At 41.9% G+C, this 17788-nt stretch overlaps 1 protein-coding gene across 2 annotated transcripts in view; it reads right to left on the bottom strand.

Annotated features, from left to right (window-relative positions):
• Positions 1-17788, bottom strand: part of gpat2 (glycerol-3-phosphate acyltransferase 2, mitochondrial) — a 201865-nt gene that overhangs the window by 16930 nt on the left and 167147 nt on the right. For both annotated transcript variants that reach the window (XM_033619169.1, XM_033619171.2), the window contains 7 exons: positions 14823-15002; positions 11620-11718; positions 9377-9459; positions 5781-5911; positions 5562-5632; positions 5139-5299; positions 4875-4978 (listed from right to left, as the gene is read on the bottom strand). In XM_033619169.1, the coding sequence (XP_033475060.1) occupies positions 4875-4978; positions 5139-5299; positions 5562-5632; positions 5781-5911; positions 9377-9459; positions 11620-11718; positions 14823-15002 (829 nt within the window). The remainder of the gene's footprint in view (positions 1-4874; positions 4979-5138; positions 5300-5561; positions 5633-5780; positions 5912-9376; positions 9460-11619; positions 11719-14822; positions 15003-17788) is intronic.

The following is a 17788-nucleotide window of genomic DNA, read 5'->3' on the forward strand; positions in this document are numbered from 1 at the left end:
TGGATTGTGGGAGGAAGAAAACCCACGCCGACACGGGGAGAACATGCAAACTCCTCAAAGTAGAGCTCCCCCACCCTGGGTTTGAACCCCCCACCCTATTGCTGTGAAGCGACAATGTAAACGGCTGCACCGTTGTGTCGCCCAAAAATAAACTCCCTGTTCACCAAAAACATCAATCAGTGTGTGTAACAGGCAGAGAGTATGCTCGCTGTAGGAACATCTTACTAACCAAATAACGCATCCTTTAAATAACAGGATAATACTGCACCATTCTGACTTTAGCCTGTTTTTTACTGGTCACATTCTGCTGCCTCAAAATAGGACTGCGCCAACGCTGCACCTGACCACACCTCATTTGGAAGCCAACACACTCATGGGCATCAGATGGGTGCAACTACATTTGCTGCTTACAAAATGTGGGTGCTGGCTGTGAAAATTACAACTGCATAGGTCTGAATGAAACTAGCAATGACAGCTGTGCTGCGCTGTGTGCAGGGTGTAAGATAGGAACGTAAGTGTCCTTAAATTGCTCCAAAGATTTTCTACAATATTGCCAGTGGTGGAAAGCAACTAAGTAGATTTAGTCAAGTACTAGAGCCTACTTAAGTACGCACTCACCTTTAGACAAGTGGTGATCGAGCTTTTGCGGATATAGCACCTAAATCCTGGAATGCTCTGCCTGCTCCCTTACAAACTGCTGATTCTGTGGTGTCTTTTAAAAGCCAGCTACAGACACACCTGTTTAGACAGGTGTTTGGGTAACTTGTATATACCAGAGCTGTACTTTTCAAATTTTGTGTATAGCTGTTGTGTAGTGTGAATTCATCTTTTTGTCTTGTGTGTGAAATAAGTTGCTAGCTGTACACTTTTCACTGCGTGGCTCGCGGAGTCACTTTGTCTTTATGATTTCTGTCTTGTTGTATGATGCCCTTGGGAAGCACGTGCTACATAAATTCATTTTACTTACTTACTTACAATATGAGGTACTTGTACTCTACTTTGTTTTAGAGAAAAATAAATTGCACTTTCTATGCCACTACATTTAATTCATAAATTTAGTTCCGAGCTTCTTTGCAGATTTAGATGAACAATAAAAAAATATACAAATTATTATTTATTATTACAGGTTCAGGTAAGACTTTGGCAAACTTTGTATCATTCTGTTTTCCCTCTCTAAATTCATTTAGAGAGAGTGCAGGCAGAATTCATCATGAGTTCTTTTTTGCCCTCAGCAGCAGTGAGTTTGAGTTGTGGGGTGGATAACTGATCAGTCCATCCGATATGAGGTCAAAGATCTGGGTGCTTCCTCCGCTACTGGATATAACTCCACAATATATCATTATCTCAGTATGGCTGATTTGACTTATTTTTAACATATGAGGTTGGCATCCATGTATTAATCCACCACACAGAGGCTTTCAGCTCCACAAAGCCCACTGCCCACCAGCCTCACTTCCTATACCACCAAAACAAGTCATGCAGGAATAATGAATCATGCGGACGAAGTAGCTTCCTGTACTTCACAGCACCGCATTATTTTTAACTCCACTAACGATACTTGCACTGGGCTGCAGTATCTATGGCCTCGCTCCAGTCTGCCTGTTAGCATGATATCTAGAAACAAAACAGCACATGCTTAAGTGGTATTTATTTAACAGCTCTTGGCTCAAGGAGGAGCTGATATAACACTTCCATCGCATCTAGGCTCGCCGCCATTAGACGATTACCACATATTACTCATACATATGATAGTGTTCCCAACCCTATCGTCAAACAAGAACTCACAAAACCCAGGATTAAGCTCAGTGCCAGTGTTTTAAAAAAATTCTCACCATCAGCAGTATCTGCACTTGGCAGCCTCAGTGTGGTGAAGGTCAGGGAAATATTGTGGTTATGGGAAATAAACTGTGGTTAGGGTATAGTTAAGTGTGAGCGACAAAAACACAAAAGGTTAGGGTAATGTTTTGTCTTGCTCAGGGACACTTCAGCAGGGCAACTCTTAGCTGTCCATTAGGAGGCTGGATGTTTGTTAGTTAAGCTTTTCTTTTTCAGGACATCTAACTGAGATCAAGATGTCTCAAATTAGGGGAGGGAAAACCGCTTCTAGTGATCACAGTTACAGTGATCAACCACTTAAATGGATCAAAGGGCTTGGGACAGAATCACTCCTATACAAATCCTGTTATAGTAGTCAAGTAGTCCGCTTACAGTGTTCATTTTGGGTCTTCATATAATACCATTTTTGTCTTTACTCCCATCATTATCCTTTGCCTCACTGTAACCCATCTGCTTCTGGCTGCCAACCTGAGGCTGGTGCTGCCTGCAGATTCAAATCATGACGGAAAAACAAAGTAATTTTCTCTCACTGAAAAACGTAGTCTCCTCGAGGCTCATGACAAACTGCCAAAAACAGGCCCAAGAGATGCAGCAGCTAAACTCGGTGTTCCTCAGGCTACCTTGTGTAGTCTACTTAAAGAATGAGAAACAGTCGTGGCTGCTAGTGATGGAGACAGAAAACAAATGTGCACGGGGAAAGCACCTGTGGTTAAAGCCACCCTTGTGAGGAGGACTGATAATGTCTGGTTACATAATGCTCCCTTGAGTGGACCCTACAGATGTACTGTACTTCGAAAAAGTCAGTAAAATACAGTAAAAACTGAATAATGAAGCTACAAAATTATAATCATCTGCTTATGGTGATCAACTTGACCAGGACAGATGTGATCACTATAAGTGGTTCACTGTATACAAAGTTGCCAGTTTATTAGAAACACCTACTGTAGAAATAAAACGAATGCAGCGTAATACGCAAGATTTTCTGTCTTTTAGAACAAACTTTAAATTGAAAAAAGATGCCACCAAAAGCAGACTGTAACCTGGAGAGGGCCTAGTGTGCGATAAATCTGTGTCTTACATTTGACGAACTGTCTCATCATTGTGCAGCCTACCTCACTTATTAAAGGTGCAGTATTTGATTTATCATCTCTACATGTCACATATTGACACTACTGGAAATCGGGGGTAATATCATAAAACTCCCGACTAGGGCTACCAAGAAGGTCATTAGTCAGCAAGGTTTTATTGGTCACTAAGTCGCAGAAAAACAAACAAACATAAAACTCTATTAGGAGCTAAGCCTTGTCAAAATAAATCAACGCCTATATGACTGGACCATGTTGGAAATTTAACTTGAAAGGACAGACGTAGGAAGTGGCCATGCTCCACAGTCAGACAGGAGTCAGGTTAATTTCCAGGGCTGGTATCTGCGGTTATTCCACAGGCTAGTTAATAACATGTTGGGCAGGAAATCCAAAGTGTGGGATCATTTTGAGAAGGTGAAGGACGAACCCAAGGTGATATGTAAACTCATCTTCATTGGTTGACTACAAACACGACGTATCATATGAAACATGGAAGTAGCTACATGCCCATTAGCCACTTAGCACAATCATTACTGCTTTGCCGACAGCGTCATTAACAGGCGGCTCGCTCAGTGTGTGACGTGCACTTGTAGATAAAATATAGGCCTATATTAATGAAGGTTCATTAGTACGGTTTTGTATTTCTCTGTAATGTAGCTCAGTGTTAACAATGTTACTGATACTATTCTTTCTCACACCTTCAACTCAGACCGTTGTGTTGCCCCGCCCACAATATATCATTTGATAATTAAATTAATATCGTAAACATGTGGGCAACTTGTCAACTAATGGCCCTAAATGACCACTATTGGTCGACTAGGAACATTCTCGGTCAGGGGCAGCCCTACTCCTGACAGAGGGAATTGTTGACGCTAGGTTAAATGGATACTTTGCCAATTTTTAACCAACTTTGTATTGTAACAACTCTCCTATCTTACCAGCAGCCAGGTCTCCCTGCTCATTGTACTTCTCTTAATTTTTTTATGCCTGTTGCCACCACAGACGCAAAAAGTATAAAAGTGGTTCGAGAGAGAGGCCTGCCACTCTCTCTCTCATTCTTTCTCTCTTACCATCAGACCAATTATAGATGAAACTTTAAAACTAGGCAGTGCTGATCAAATATGAACCAAGATTCTTTTACTGTACTGTCTACTTCTCACCTAAAATGTCTGCAGAAACCTATTTTAGCTCACTGTTTGGCTGTCATATAGAATTTGTGAATAGGAAGTGGCTGCCATATTGTTTCCTGTATTGTAAAAATGGTGACTGAAAAATCTGAGATCTAAAGGTAAAACTGAGCAGCGCTGACCAAATATGTACCAAGATTCCATCACTGCATTGCCTATTTACAGCCTCAAATGATTTCAGAAACATCCATGCCACAACAACAAGACACAGATTGTTTGTTGTCAGTCAGCTGCCGTATTTTTTTTTCGGATGAGCAACTCGCATTATGTCACCCACCAGAGGAAGTGTTTGAGTTACAGGTTGAGCTTGTTGAGTTATTTCCCCTGTTTTCTCTGATTATATAGTACAAATTTCAAAAGTATTAGCTTCTCTCTGCTGCACAGACTGCACAGCTTTATGAAAAGACCATCTATCCAGCAGTGGACTATTTCTTTAAGAGCTGCACTGCCACTGATGAGCTGCTCTTACATCACTTGCTTCTTTTTTTAAGTTCAGTGGTTAAAAATCTGCTGCTGCATGTACAGTGCCCTGACACTACTCAGAGCTTAGCATGCCTTAAAACGCTCAGAATATTAAGTACTTAAACTTTAAAAATGTCATGTTTCAAACTGATTTTCCATACTGACATGCCAACAGCCCCAGCCATGGCCAAGGCCTCCCACGCAAAATAAGGAGCCTGTGGAACACAGGGTCTCAGGATGATATTTAGGCTTTTGAGGAAAGTTTTGTCAGCTACACAAAATACATGCATGTGTAGTCACTCACCGCCGACAGCTTCCAAAATAAAGGTGTGTGTGACAATCTTGGCCTGCTGGGTGAGGTGAAGCGTGGAAGCAAGAGATGGACAAGGCGCAATAAAAGGGTCTTTCCTAGAAGGAGGGAGACATGGACAAAAAAGGATGAGAGGACAGTAATGGAGACAGAGGCTCCACTGAAAGGGAAATTGGATTTTTGATAAGCAACACATGTTTGCCGTACAGGGCTTATCTGTGTTTTTTGTTTTTCTTCTTTGACAGACAGAAAACCAACCTAGACGGCGCTACAGCTATGATGAGGTGAGGCGCGAGCAGAGAGAGGGAATAGCGGAAAACATCCTCTAAACTTCCCCCGAAACCGACATCTCTGTTCCTGAACAAGAACTCCTCCGTGAGCCAGGCCACATCCCGGCAGAGAGCAGACGCACTCACACCCTGCAGAGGAGAAGGAGGGAGAAGTTTGCTTCTAAAATGAGATGTGAGCATTAACCATCTGGTGACGTTAGTTTGAGACTGTTGGGTATGACTCAGAAAATCACTGTCACACTCTAATAAACTTGCACGAAAACCAATTCTGTTTATGAGCCTCTCGGAGTATTGATGGATCCTTAGAGGGGCAGGGGCGGATTTTAACTCAGATAGCACCGAGGAGGAAAATTGCTCATTAAACACACCAGCGCAGGGATGATGCATGTACCTTGCGGTGTCTGTAGAGCAAAAGACTGGACACCAGACTGGTGGACATCACAGCCGTGCAGGAGGTTGCAGCTAGAAAGAGAGAAAACACACACACACACACACACACACACACACACATTCAGAGATAAAGCCAAACAATTTGCATACCATTAAAACAAAAGCTTATACAGTACAGATTTGTTTACGATTCAGGAGGGGCACATAATCCTGGACCTACAGAAGATGAGGTGGAGGATGATGGCGATGCTGAGGTCTCTATCTGGATGACTCGGCTCTTTGAGTTCGGAGGCATAATGAGAAGAAGGCAGGAGCCACGACATCCTCTTCTGCCCAAACACACTATCCGTTCTTGAGTAAATGAAAGTGAGAGGATGACAGAAGGATGTCAGAAAAGTTATTGTAGGTCATCTCAACTTAATTATACTTGTTAAAGTTTAATCCTCAAGATTTTAATGACATCAAACCCCATTTCTGATATTAAGGTACATGCAGTGTCACTGCTTACTGTGTCCTCTCTTTACACTGTATCAGAGCTGTGTAAGTTACCGCTGTTGTAAATGAAACATTCTGCTGATGCTGCTTCACATTAAAAGCATTACACTGGTAAAACACAGGGTGATTTTTATTGTGAAAAAGCAACAGGAAATAAAATGTATTTGTGACTGCTGTTAGCAAAAACTGAGAGAGATGCGTCCAAAAAGCACAACATGGTCATTTTCAGCATTTTGTTTGACAACATATAAACACTGCTGGGAGTAATGGGAGTGATGGAACAAGAGGGGATTAGCCACAGTGAGCTGTTAGATAAAGAGCTGCAGATGGCAGGTTGGACACCTCCAACTGCTCAGCATGAAACCACAGTTTGTTTGGCTGCACTGTGAACAGATACACTGGTTGCTCTCCTGTTGTATTTCTGACAAAGTATGTGCTTAGTGTTTGCTGTTTTAAACCACACATGCTAATGCCACGGTAATCACAGATCTCTCAAAATCAACCAGGGCTGAAACCTGGAGGATTACAACTTTTGAAAAGAATATCACAGTCAGTAAACCTGAAGAAAACACAGTCAGGGGACATCAGATGATGTATTTGGCAAAGACAAATTGCCACGATGAATATACACCTGTGTTCAGAGAGAGAACTCCTTCGCTAAACATGCCCTTGAAACGCCACCCAAACTCATCTCCATCTCTTTTTTTCTGGTAAAATAGTCATTAGCAATCTGTAACGATATTATATGCATAAAAACTATAAATAAACTAAAAAAGGTGGACTCAGATCTCTGCCAGCTGAGTCACCTGCCGGAGTTAACTGCAGCCACTCAGGACGATGCATGTGGTGTCGTCGCGCCTAAAGGAATTTTACCTCCCGTCTCTCTTACAGTCAGGATGGGGGTGAAGGTAACAAAAATGGGAATTTATTTATCTCATATTGTGCCTAACTTTAGAAGATAATAAAATATCAGGTATGGAATAAATCAAAACAAAATATTATTCAACCAGAAAGGTCATTAGTTGGCAAGATTTCATTGGCGCTTAGTTGCAGGGAAAAAAACAACGAACTTAAACTCTATTAGGAGCTGCGCCTTGTCAAAATAAATCAACACCTATATGACTGGACCATGTGGGAATTTAATTTGAAAGGACAGACAGGAAGTGGCCACGCTCAGCAGTCAGACGGGAGTCATGTTACAAATCAATCACAGATATCTATCTCTTCTTCTGTAAATATTCAGTCTGATAAATACGGGAATCATGTTAGTGCAGGGCTACCCAGAGCTTTACATCTGTCCCACGGACGATAAAACTACACACTTATAAACAGCACCTGGAAGAAGATCATCTCTGCACTCTGCTTAGCAACCTCAGACGCAACCTCCCGCCGCACTCTTGAAAGCTGGCACAAAAAAGGCACAAGAGTAGCGCCCAGTGCCCGACAGGGAGGAAATCCAAAGTGTGGGATCATTTTGAGAAGGTGAAGGACGAACCCAAGGTGATATGTAAACTCATCTTCATTGGTCGACTACAAACATGACGTATCATCTGAAACATGAAAGTAGCTACATGCCCATTAGCCACTCGCTCAGTGTGTGACGTGCACTTGTAGATAAAATATAGGCCTATATTAATGAAGGTTCATTAGTACGGTTTTGTATTTCTCTGTAATGTAGCACAGTGTTAACAATGTTACTGATACTATTCTTTCTCACACCATCAACTCTAACCATTGCGTTGCCCCGCTCAAAAAATATCGTAAACATGTGGGTAACTAGTCGACTAATGGCCCTAAATGATGACTATTGGTCGTCTAGGAACATTCTTGGTCAGGGGCAGCCCTAGTGATGAGACGATACAATATACAATAGCTAATTTAGAGAGAAAAGCAGAGGGTAGTAAGTAAGTAACTCATTCGACCAACACATCAAACACATCGTTGGTACAATATATACACGCCTAAGTGTGTGTGTGTATGTGTGTTCTTCATAACTTTTGACTAGCATACACTGGGGCCCGTCGTAACTACCTTACGCCACTGGACCCACTGTTGGCTGTGTGCCATCAGAATGTGTTGCAGTAAATTAGATTCATTGTCAGGGGAGTTGCATAACAAATCAAGTTGTAATCAAGTATTATTTGCTTCTGTTGAAAAAATAGAAAGGCTACATTTAATTATATTACATGGGCGTTTTTGGTAATGATCAATTCAGTCTTATTACAACATTTGTGGATAAGGAGAAGGAAAATGAGCCATAATGCCAGTAAACTCTTAATGGCCATTGTGAGAGTTCAGTGGATGAGTTAACACCATAACTCAGAGAAATAAAAGGAACACATAACTGTGGGTAAAATAACACTGTAGACTGAGACACTTTAGGTGCATACAAGTGTATAAAACAGCAGCTACATCACTCAAAAGTGGAGGTGTGTGCGATACATTTTATGAGCTGCTTATCTGAGTGATATGAGTGTGTTATTTATGCATTGTAGCTCTGTGTGTGTGTGTGTGTGTGTGTGTGTGTGTGTGTGTGTGTGTGAGGGAGATATACAGTCGTGTATCAGAGAGAGTGTGTCATATCTGGCTCTGTCAGTACACGAGTCGCACAGACAGTGACATTGTTCATCTCAAACAAAGAATAAAATGTAACATAACTGTTGGTATGTGAGGACTTTTAATTTTTGTTAAAGCAACCCTCAAATTCGCTGCATGTTTTATACACACGAACAAAAAAACAGAGGCTTCAAAAGCAGAGATTTCAGCTGCCACACAGAATGAGTAGGGATGGCAGAGACACAGTGTTAAATACAGGAGCATGTTAATGAAGTAGATGCGCACAAAGAACTGAAACTGCTCACATGCTGACAACAATCCAATCTAACTATCACTCTCTACCTCTTCTCATCTATCACTTCCCATCTATTTCACTCATGCTGGGTTTTTTTCCAGCATCCCGCTCTCTCAGAAGAATTAAACACAGGAAGGGAGAAGCCACTTTGCTCGTCAGAAGCCAAGCAGAGACTGAGCGAGGATGTTATTTTCTTTCTGTTATCTTTTCCACTGGCAGACTGTGTAATGTTGATGGTAATTGGACCGAGTCTAAGAGGATGAAAACTCTCATCAGAGCTCGCATCATGTCTCTGCCAGATTCGAGGTTTAGAGGAAAATTTATCTTCAAAGTTTAAGAGAAAGTAACTTTTTGATTTCACAGATGTTAGATTAGACACAATCCAAATCCAAACCCCCTTTATGATTTGTTCACGAACAGTATAAGCACTCACCTGTGCATAAAGGTGTGCACACAGGTGGTTTGATTACCTGTTGTTGAGAATAACAGGCAGCAACAGGTCCTGTAGAGGGAGCCATTCATCTACTCTGCACCTCCCTGACTCGCACATCTCCTGCACACACAAACACACGTGTACTCTCACAGAGCTGCAAAGCAGAACCTGTAAATCATTAAATAATGATGCTCTGTGAATCAGGTGAAGAAAACAAGACAAAGTTTTCATCAAAACATTTAATTCCAACTATCATTACTGAAGCCCATCCCTCTGTTATTACCTTTGGTTCCACTTAGTTGCCAGTTTATTAGGTACGCCTATGCAACAGTCCTGCAATAAATGCTATATACATGGAGGTTTTAATGCTCTCATGTTCGAGGGATGTGTTGATTCAACTTTAGGGTCATTTTGGAGGCTGCCTCTGCCAACGGGATAAATACCTAAAATACATTATTTACCTTAATTACGAAAGTCAAAGTTCATTGCGATTCTTTGGGAATATGGGTTTTAACTGAACATGCTGCTGCTGGACAAATGATAAACCCTGACCCTGTACCATCTGCTGCTCCCAGTCAGTATCGACTCCAGTTTTTTAAAGTCACCGTAGTCACCTTACAATCTCCTATCTGTCCTTGAATGAAAAATGTTGGAATCACATTACCTGATATTGTATAGCCTTCTATCATTCAAGTAAAGACTATTAAAGGTAAAGTATTCCCATCAGTGAGGGAAACACCATGTTTTAGTTGACGTGCTCAAAGCTCACGCTCACAGCTCACGCTCATTTCAAGGTGACATTCACATTATAAGCAAATGTGTAACAAATCAGATTTTTTTTCTCTCCTGGACAAAGATCTAATTTTTTCAGAGTAGTATGGACACAGAAATCAGATTTTTTTTCTATTTAGATCTGGGCCACTTTCATATGTGGTCCTAAATCCAATACATATCTGATCACTGGCCATGCGACTGCTGTGAGAACAGTGATAGAGACATTCACATGAGCTTTTCCCATACATCCATGGTATTCACGTCATATCTGCAGGTGCAGATCACTCAGCAGACCACTGAAACTACAGAAGAGACAGAACAAAAGTGGACAACTTTCATTTCTGGAGGAGCTGTTCCTCCTTGAAGCCCTCCACACTGCAGCTCCACCACTCGTGACTCCTCCCCTGCACCCACACCTGTCTCTCCACAGATAGAGTAGCTGCTCATAGAGCTATATCTCTTACATGATATGTGTTTCGTGTTCCCCCAACTTCTCATCCTCAACATATGAGGAACTGTCATCCGACCTCTGCAGCAAATCATTCGGGAGATGAACACTTGCACCATTTGTGACTCATTTTTTGTCTGCAAACTGCAACTGTCTTGCAAATATGACATTATTGTTGTTCCAACACTCTAGTGTGTGACGATACTGGTTGCATGAGAGGCATTTCCGGGCAGAGACCCATTCACACTCATGTTAGATATGAGTCACGTCAAACATGAATGTAAACAGTCTGGACAAACAGATCAGTTGTGGGGAAAACTAGATTTACTGCCTCTCAGTTGTATGCCTCCGCAAACAAGTCAAGTTGCACTTACAGTTTACTACCATGTGTGTAAATATGTGGATGCTTCACACACGTCTTCCCCCTGACAGCACAGAAGATCTTTACAATCAGCTCATTTTTAAGGTGGAGACCCAAGACTGATGCCACCAATTCAGTATCTGACTAAATGTCTTTGATTCTGCTCCTAAATATGACACTGAATAATGGCCAGAGAAGTGTTTTTACAGAACAATATGACGTCACAGTGAAGTTGACCTGTGACCTTTTGGATATATAATGTCATCACTTCATTATTTTATCCTATTGGACAATTATGTGAAATTCTGTCATAATTAGTATATTAATTCTTGAGTTATAGCCAAAAAAAGGTTTTGTGAGGTCACAGTGACCTTGACCTCTGACCACCAACTCTAATCAGTTAATCCCTGATTCCAAGTGGACGTTTGTGCCATATTTGAAGAAATTTCCTCAAGGCGTTCTTGAGATATGGCGTTCACAAGCAATCCGAAAACATCACAGCTATCAGCGGCGTGGAAGCATAAGAATCAAAACTGAGCATTTGACCCCTGTAATGTGAACGTAGCCTCAGTCTGTAACTTGTGATGACGTGTCAAATGTAGACATTGCTTTGTTTTAAAGGGTTACAGGCCAAAAAGTTTCAGAACCGCCTCCATGAGTAATTAACAGGTCTTTACATGCTCCTTCTATTGGGCACCTTGAGAGAGAAGGGCTGAGCGAAGTCGATTCTCACGCTTCCTTCTGGTCTCCTCCAGAGTAGAGACAACAGCCACTGCAGCACAGAGCTTAAACCAACCTGTAAGGATATGTAACACACACACACACACACACACACACACACACAGACACACAGACACACACACAAAATCATAAGAGTGACACATTCAGAGAGTTAGCGACAGTATCATAATGAGGCCTTGCCTTTAGGAGGGACACTACAGCAGCAATACAACTAATGAGCAGGATCTAGAACTGAATGTTCAGTACTGTACGTGCACTGTGGCTGAATGACAGAACAAAATGAAGAGGTGAGGACCCTATTACAGCAAATTAACTGAAAGCAACACCCACTCTCCAGTATCGTCTCAAAGTGCAGATAACAGAGGACAAGACTAATGGAGACTAATAACAATCAAAGATACTTTGAAAAAATGAAATGCAAACCTCAACTAATCGACCAGCGCTGGTCAGTGAGGACTTAGATAGGAAAGTTGTGAATAAGACTGTGCTGTGGATAACTAGTAAATTGTACCAGGAGTTTGACAATGTGGCGCCCGTCAGACAAAATCTGAGACAACTGGATCCACCATGACGACATTTTAAGCCTTAGTTACGTCAAAAAATACTGACAGTTCAACATAAAATAATTTATTATAAACAGATTTTGTAACTCATTTTATCGTTTTTTTGTCTTACATCTATTTGGGAGACAAGTTTTAGAACCACAGTCAACTCAGTGATTAGTCAATCAACAGATAGTCTAACAGTAATTATATTAAAGGGCCAGTGTGTAAAATGGGTTGAAAACCGTTGAAAACAGTGACATCAGTGGCCAAATTCTAGATTGCAGGGCTCACTCGCTCACCCCTCCCATCGGGTAAATGACGGTGGCCTCGTAGGGACAAAAAGCCTTGCGCACAAGTTTTTCAGGAGTAGGTCTATCTAGTGACGAGGTGAATATTTATTTAGAAATCTAAGCCATGTTACGATATTGTAATGAATCCCTCACGAGCAGGAGACCAGAGGAGCGTTCGGGAAAAAGGCCCGTTTATTTGAGCACTCCAGAAACTCTGGTAACACTCCAGGGGGTAAAAGACTCCGTCCCAAACTCTGACTCTTCTAGCGTAACAGACACACTTCATAACTTTACACACATACTCGTTTACCATACCAAGTGGGGACCCCCCTCCCCTCTCTGCTCCACCAATCTCCAGCCCGCACACTGACTGACAGCGTAGCCGGTAAACAGAGCTCAGCTGTTTATTTAGCCTAGCAATATCTCCGGACTATAGTAGCTGCAATGGACAACTTTGAACGCGATTTTGAAGAGTTTGTTGTAGCGGACACAGACCCAGAGCCATACCTGTTTGAGCCGGAGCACACAGATGAGGAACTCCATGTGTTTGATGCTGAGCGGGCGAGAAGAGAGACTGAATGCACAGAATGGGATTCGGTGCTACTGCTACCATCGTTGGGGAGATATATCATCAGGAGGAAAAGCGCCGCAGAGAGTGCATCACAAGGAGTGAAGTTGCGTCTTCTTTTCTTCGCAGATGACAGTTCGGGTTCATTCTCTCCTGTTGCGTGGTAACTGTGGTCCATTCGCAAACTTTATAACTAAAAAAACTTTTCACTACTCTCTATCGACGAACTACTATCACTCTCTGCTGTTTCCTCCTCCTTCCTTCCTTCCGCCCGCTGTCTTCTTCGTTGGTTCATTTATACACGCAAAACGCGTTCTCTGGCTGGCTGGATTGTCTGCTGGGGCTGCCTTACATACATGGCAGCGCAAGATGGCGACCTCTCTAAAGCAAGGCCCTTGCTATATATATATATATATATAAAAGCATAATTATAAGGCTACGAAAACCAAACGAATTTTATTTTATAGCGATCATACACTTGTATAAACATATTAATGGGTAGAATATTCAGATTCAGATTCAGATTGACAATAAACCATGCCAAATATTACACACTGGCCCTTTAATAATTATCTTTTAATGCAAACATGGTAAATGGACCTGCACTTGTACAGCGTCTTTGTAGTCTTCCAACCGTTCAAAGCACTTTTTACACTACGAGTCACATCCAGCCATTCACACACACACACATTCACACTGGTGGCCGAGGCTACCATACAAGGTGCCACCTGCTACTCAGTTTTTAACACACTCACACACCGATGGAACCACTATCGGGAGCAATTTGGGGTTCAGTATCTTGCTCAAGAATACTTCGACATGCAGACTGGAGGAGTCAGGGATCGGACCGCTGATCTTCTGATCAGTGGACAACCAGCTCTATCTCTGAGCCACAGTCACTGTTTTTCTCTGTTTTGTATCATATTAAATGGAATATCTTTGGGTTTTCAATCAACAAAACAAGATATTTAAAGACATTTTCTAGTACTTTGAGAACCTGAAATGGACATTTTTCACTATTCTCTGACACGTTAATCGACAATGAAAATAATCTTCAGTTGCAGCCCTAGTTCCCATAATTATTTGGGATATGCAAAGAACAGAAAGTATAATGCTGCATAGATTCAGTGAGCTATTCTGTACGCTATGACTTAAACACCCTCCCTTTTTATTTTAGCCTGCACTTGTTGACATTTAAGCAAACTGGCATTGTTAAAAGTATGCTTAATAATCTGTTACCACTTCCTGTTTGCAATATGTACACATAGCTATCACTAAATTACTTTGATCCTGAATAAAAATTAATAAATGTGGTGATTTTCAGGTTTTCTGAAGCTATAAGGAGTGTCTTTTTTTCTGTTAAAGCAGATTCATGGCAGTTAATTAGAGATGGACATGAGAGACACTGATGCCCTGAGGAAGTGTAAGTGACACAGAATCTAAAAATACGTGCATCATGTCTGAGAATGTTGAGAACTGATTGAGTTATGACTTTGAAAAGCAGTATGAATTTTGACGCTGACACAGCCAGGCTGTGTGTCATGGCCTATGCTGCAGCTCCAACTGTTGAATGTGTTGATAATTGGGCCACACGACAATAACAAACTTCCTGTTGTTCTGAGAACACCGGTGCGCATCTGTCCCTATCACCTCACTGTTAACCCACTGTGTTAAACCCAACCTGTTCACTTGCTCCTGAGGATGTCACAGATGGCTCTTATTAAGTGGTGACTGTGTGTGTGTGTTTAAACAGCACCTGTGCGTTGGTCATGGGCACACAGTCGTACGAGATGCCCACAGGGACCAGACTGACATCAGGGACAGATCCCTCTTTGATGAGTTGTCTGATGCGAGCCAGCCACTGGCCACCTTGGCCAGACTTCGCTGACACACCGACACTTATCGCCTGACCCTCATGTAGCAGCTCACGTACCAGCTGAGGAGGTAGGGAAAGAGAAAGATGGCAGAGACAAAGGTCTGAAAAGTCTTGGCAGTGGGGGAGCAATTAACATAAAATGCCTGTCATGCATTTTTAAAATATACATAAGCACAATAGCGAAACAGACCTTGGAGGGAATACAAAGAGGCAGGAAAACAGAGCGATGAGGGCAGCAGAGGGAGGAGAAGTCAAAATGCAGGAAGCAGGCAGGATAAAGAGCAGAAATAAAAAAGACACTGTGGGGCACACTTCATGACATTCAGAGATACTTCCCTTTCCCCTAGTACTGTTCTCACCTTACAGACAAGGAAAATTCAATTACCACTGAACAGCAGCTAAGCAGGCCTACACTCAATAAACAATAAAGGTCTATTAACATTGAAATACAACCAATAAACAAGCCTGCTTTCACACAAACAGCCAATATGCTTACTCACATGAACTGTCAATGAATATAAAAACAAACTACGTGCTGTGTCACTCATAAACACCCTGTTATGTCCCACTGAGGCTGTAGTCTTGTAGATTAATTTCAGGCTGAGCTGTTTTATTGAGCTGTATAGCACAATATAGATCTTTATAAAGTCAATAATTCCTCCAAATTAAATACATCTTTAGGCAAAATGATACAAAGCACAAAACAGCCCCCATGCTAGATTCAAATACAGGAAGATATTAATGATAAGCAGGTGTTAATCACTGATAAAAATCAAGTAGATAGGGAAACAGGATCAGGGAGCACAAAGAAAGGTACTGGAGGAAACTGTGACAGATGCATGAGACTAGAGAGAGGAGGGAGCCATGAATACAGACCACATTAAGTCTCCAAAATAAGGCCAAAATACACAAATTACCATCCCATAAAAATAGACACAACCTGCTCAAACCTGCCAAGCTCACACAATCAAACTAACCACCATTCTTCTCAATTCTCCGCCCTCTCCTCATTGCTTTGTCACTCCAGCCAACTCCAAAGCTGCAATCTCTGTAGCAAAACTCAAGCCCTCGGTAATTTTGAGAATGAATAGAGAGTGGGATGCGGCTGGGGGAATGACGGAGCAGGGGGGAAGACAGGTTGTATTCTGATTGAGGAGCTGACTGTGATAACACTCCACTGAGGAGTGCAATGAAAAGGTGTGCGTGTGTGAGTGAGTATGAATTGAACCGAATGCACAAACGCTAAACAGCCAAATTACAAGGACAGGTATCTTTTGCTTACCCTGCAATTTTATATAATTACCTGCTGTCTAAAAGGTTTTTTCAGCAAAATGCATTAGCAACCTGTTTTCTGATTCGTGGCCCAGTGCTTGGTTGCCATCTCCTAGTAAACAGACTGTTTGTGGGTTCACATATGCAGCTAATGAGGAACTGCTCCAACTGTCAGGCTGGAAAGGTTTGTACCAAGAGGGTGTTTTTAATGGATGTGACTCTCAGAAAAAGGTGTATGGATTAGCTTTCTGCTGTTGAAGGGGGCATTTGCATACATGAAAACAGTTGTTAAAAGTCTTCCCTGGCTCAAAGTGTGGGAGTTGTACTTAACTTAAGTGATGTCATTAAAGTACGTTTTAATTTGAAGCTGAAAGTCTGTTTCTGGGTGGTTGTTGGTGGAAAGAGGTGGGCAACACTAACTACAAGCTCCAACTGAGGGTAAAGGAATACTTCAGTTACTCACTCTGTGTTATCTTGAATTCATAAAGAAAACAAAACAGGGGAATATTCGAGTAAAAGGGGGCCGCATTTTAAAACAGCAAAACAATATCAAAATAGTTGTTTACAAACTCTCACACAATTTGTGCAGTACAATGCAAGTCTTATTTATGCAGTCCTTCAGTACTTTCCAAACACATGCATTTTCGCCCACACAATCTTATGCAAGGAAAGAAGCGGATCTGGGCAAGCGTGTGCATTTGAACACTGCTTGACGGAATACATGAGCAGAGCACAAAGGCATGTGGTCGCCAAGGCACGAAAAGTGTATGCAAAAGTGTTTCAAATAGTATGATTTTAGAGAGAATGCATGTGTTCGTAAGTACTGAGCATAACGACTGGATAAATGAGACTTGGACTATACTGTAGGAGTTGTGTGAGAGTTTGTAAACAGATACTTAGTCAAAGAAAATTTAATTTCCATTTGCAGTATTATATTTGGTGGTATGGCTCTGTTCTGGGGCCCCTCTGCCTCTCCTCTGGCCTATGCAAAAAGCCTCTCCAATGCACCCATGTGAAAAGCCTAAGGGCGGAGAGAGCACCCCTCTCTGCCCTTCCACTTGCAAATGAGAAAAGCCTGAGGCAGACAGAGCAAACCTCCCTGCCCTTTCATGCGCCTACATGAAAAGCCTAAGGCAGGGAGAGCAGCAGCAAAGACCCCCCAAGGAACACAACAGAGCAGCATCATTGACAAACATAAATTACATTGATAAGCCAGACACAGCATGAAAAGGAGGAGCTGGGGTGGAGGCGGGTTGCAAAGCGTCTTGCAGAAGAAGCAACAGTAGGCAGGCCAGAGCAGTTTAAATAGGGCACTCTGAATGAGATTCGCCAATTGGTTGCATCGAAAGGAATCATATGATCTATCAGCTGACTCCCTTCCATCACTCAGCTGCTCCATCAGTTGATTGGCTGTTAGAGATCAGCTGATGTAGCTGGGACGTGAGCTGAGCCTGAACTAACGCTCTGCTCAATTTTTGGTCATTAAACACAGCACCCATTAGTTAAAATCATCAAGAAGTTATTTACCATAGAGGCATGTGGTAAAGACAAAAAAAATCTTCATAAATTCAATG

This window comes from Epinephelus lanceolatus, chromosome 9, assembly GCF_041903045.1.
Source record: "Epinephelus lanceolatus isolate andai-2023 chromosome 9, ASM4190304v1, whole genome shotgun sequence".
Taxonomy (NCBI): Eukaryota; Metazoa; Chordata; class Actinopteri; order Perciformes; family Serranidae; genus Epinephelus; species Epinephelus lanceolatus.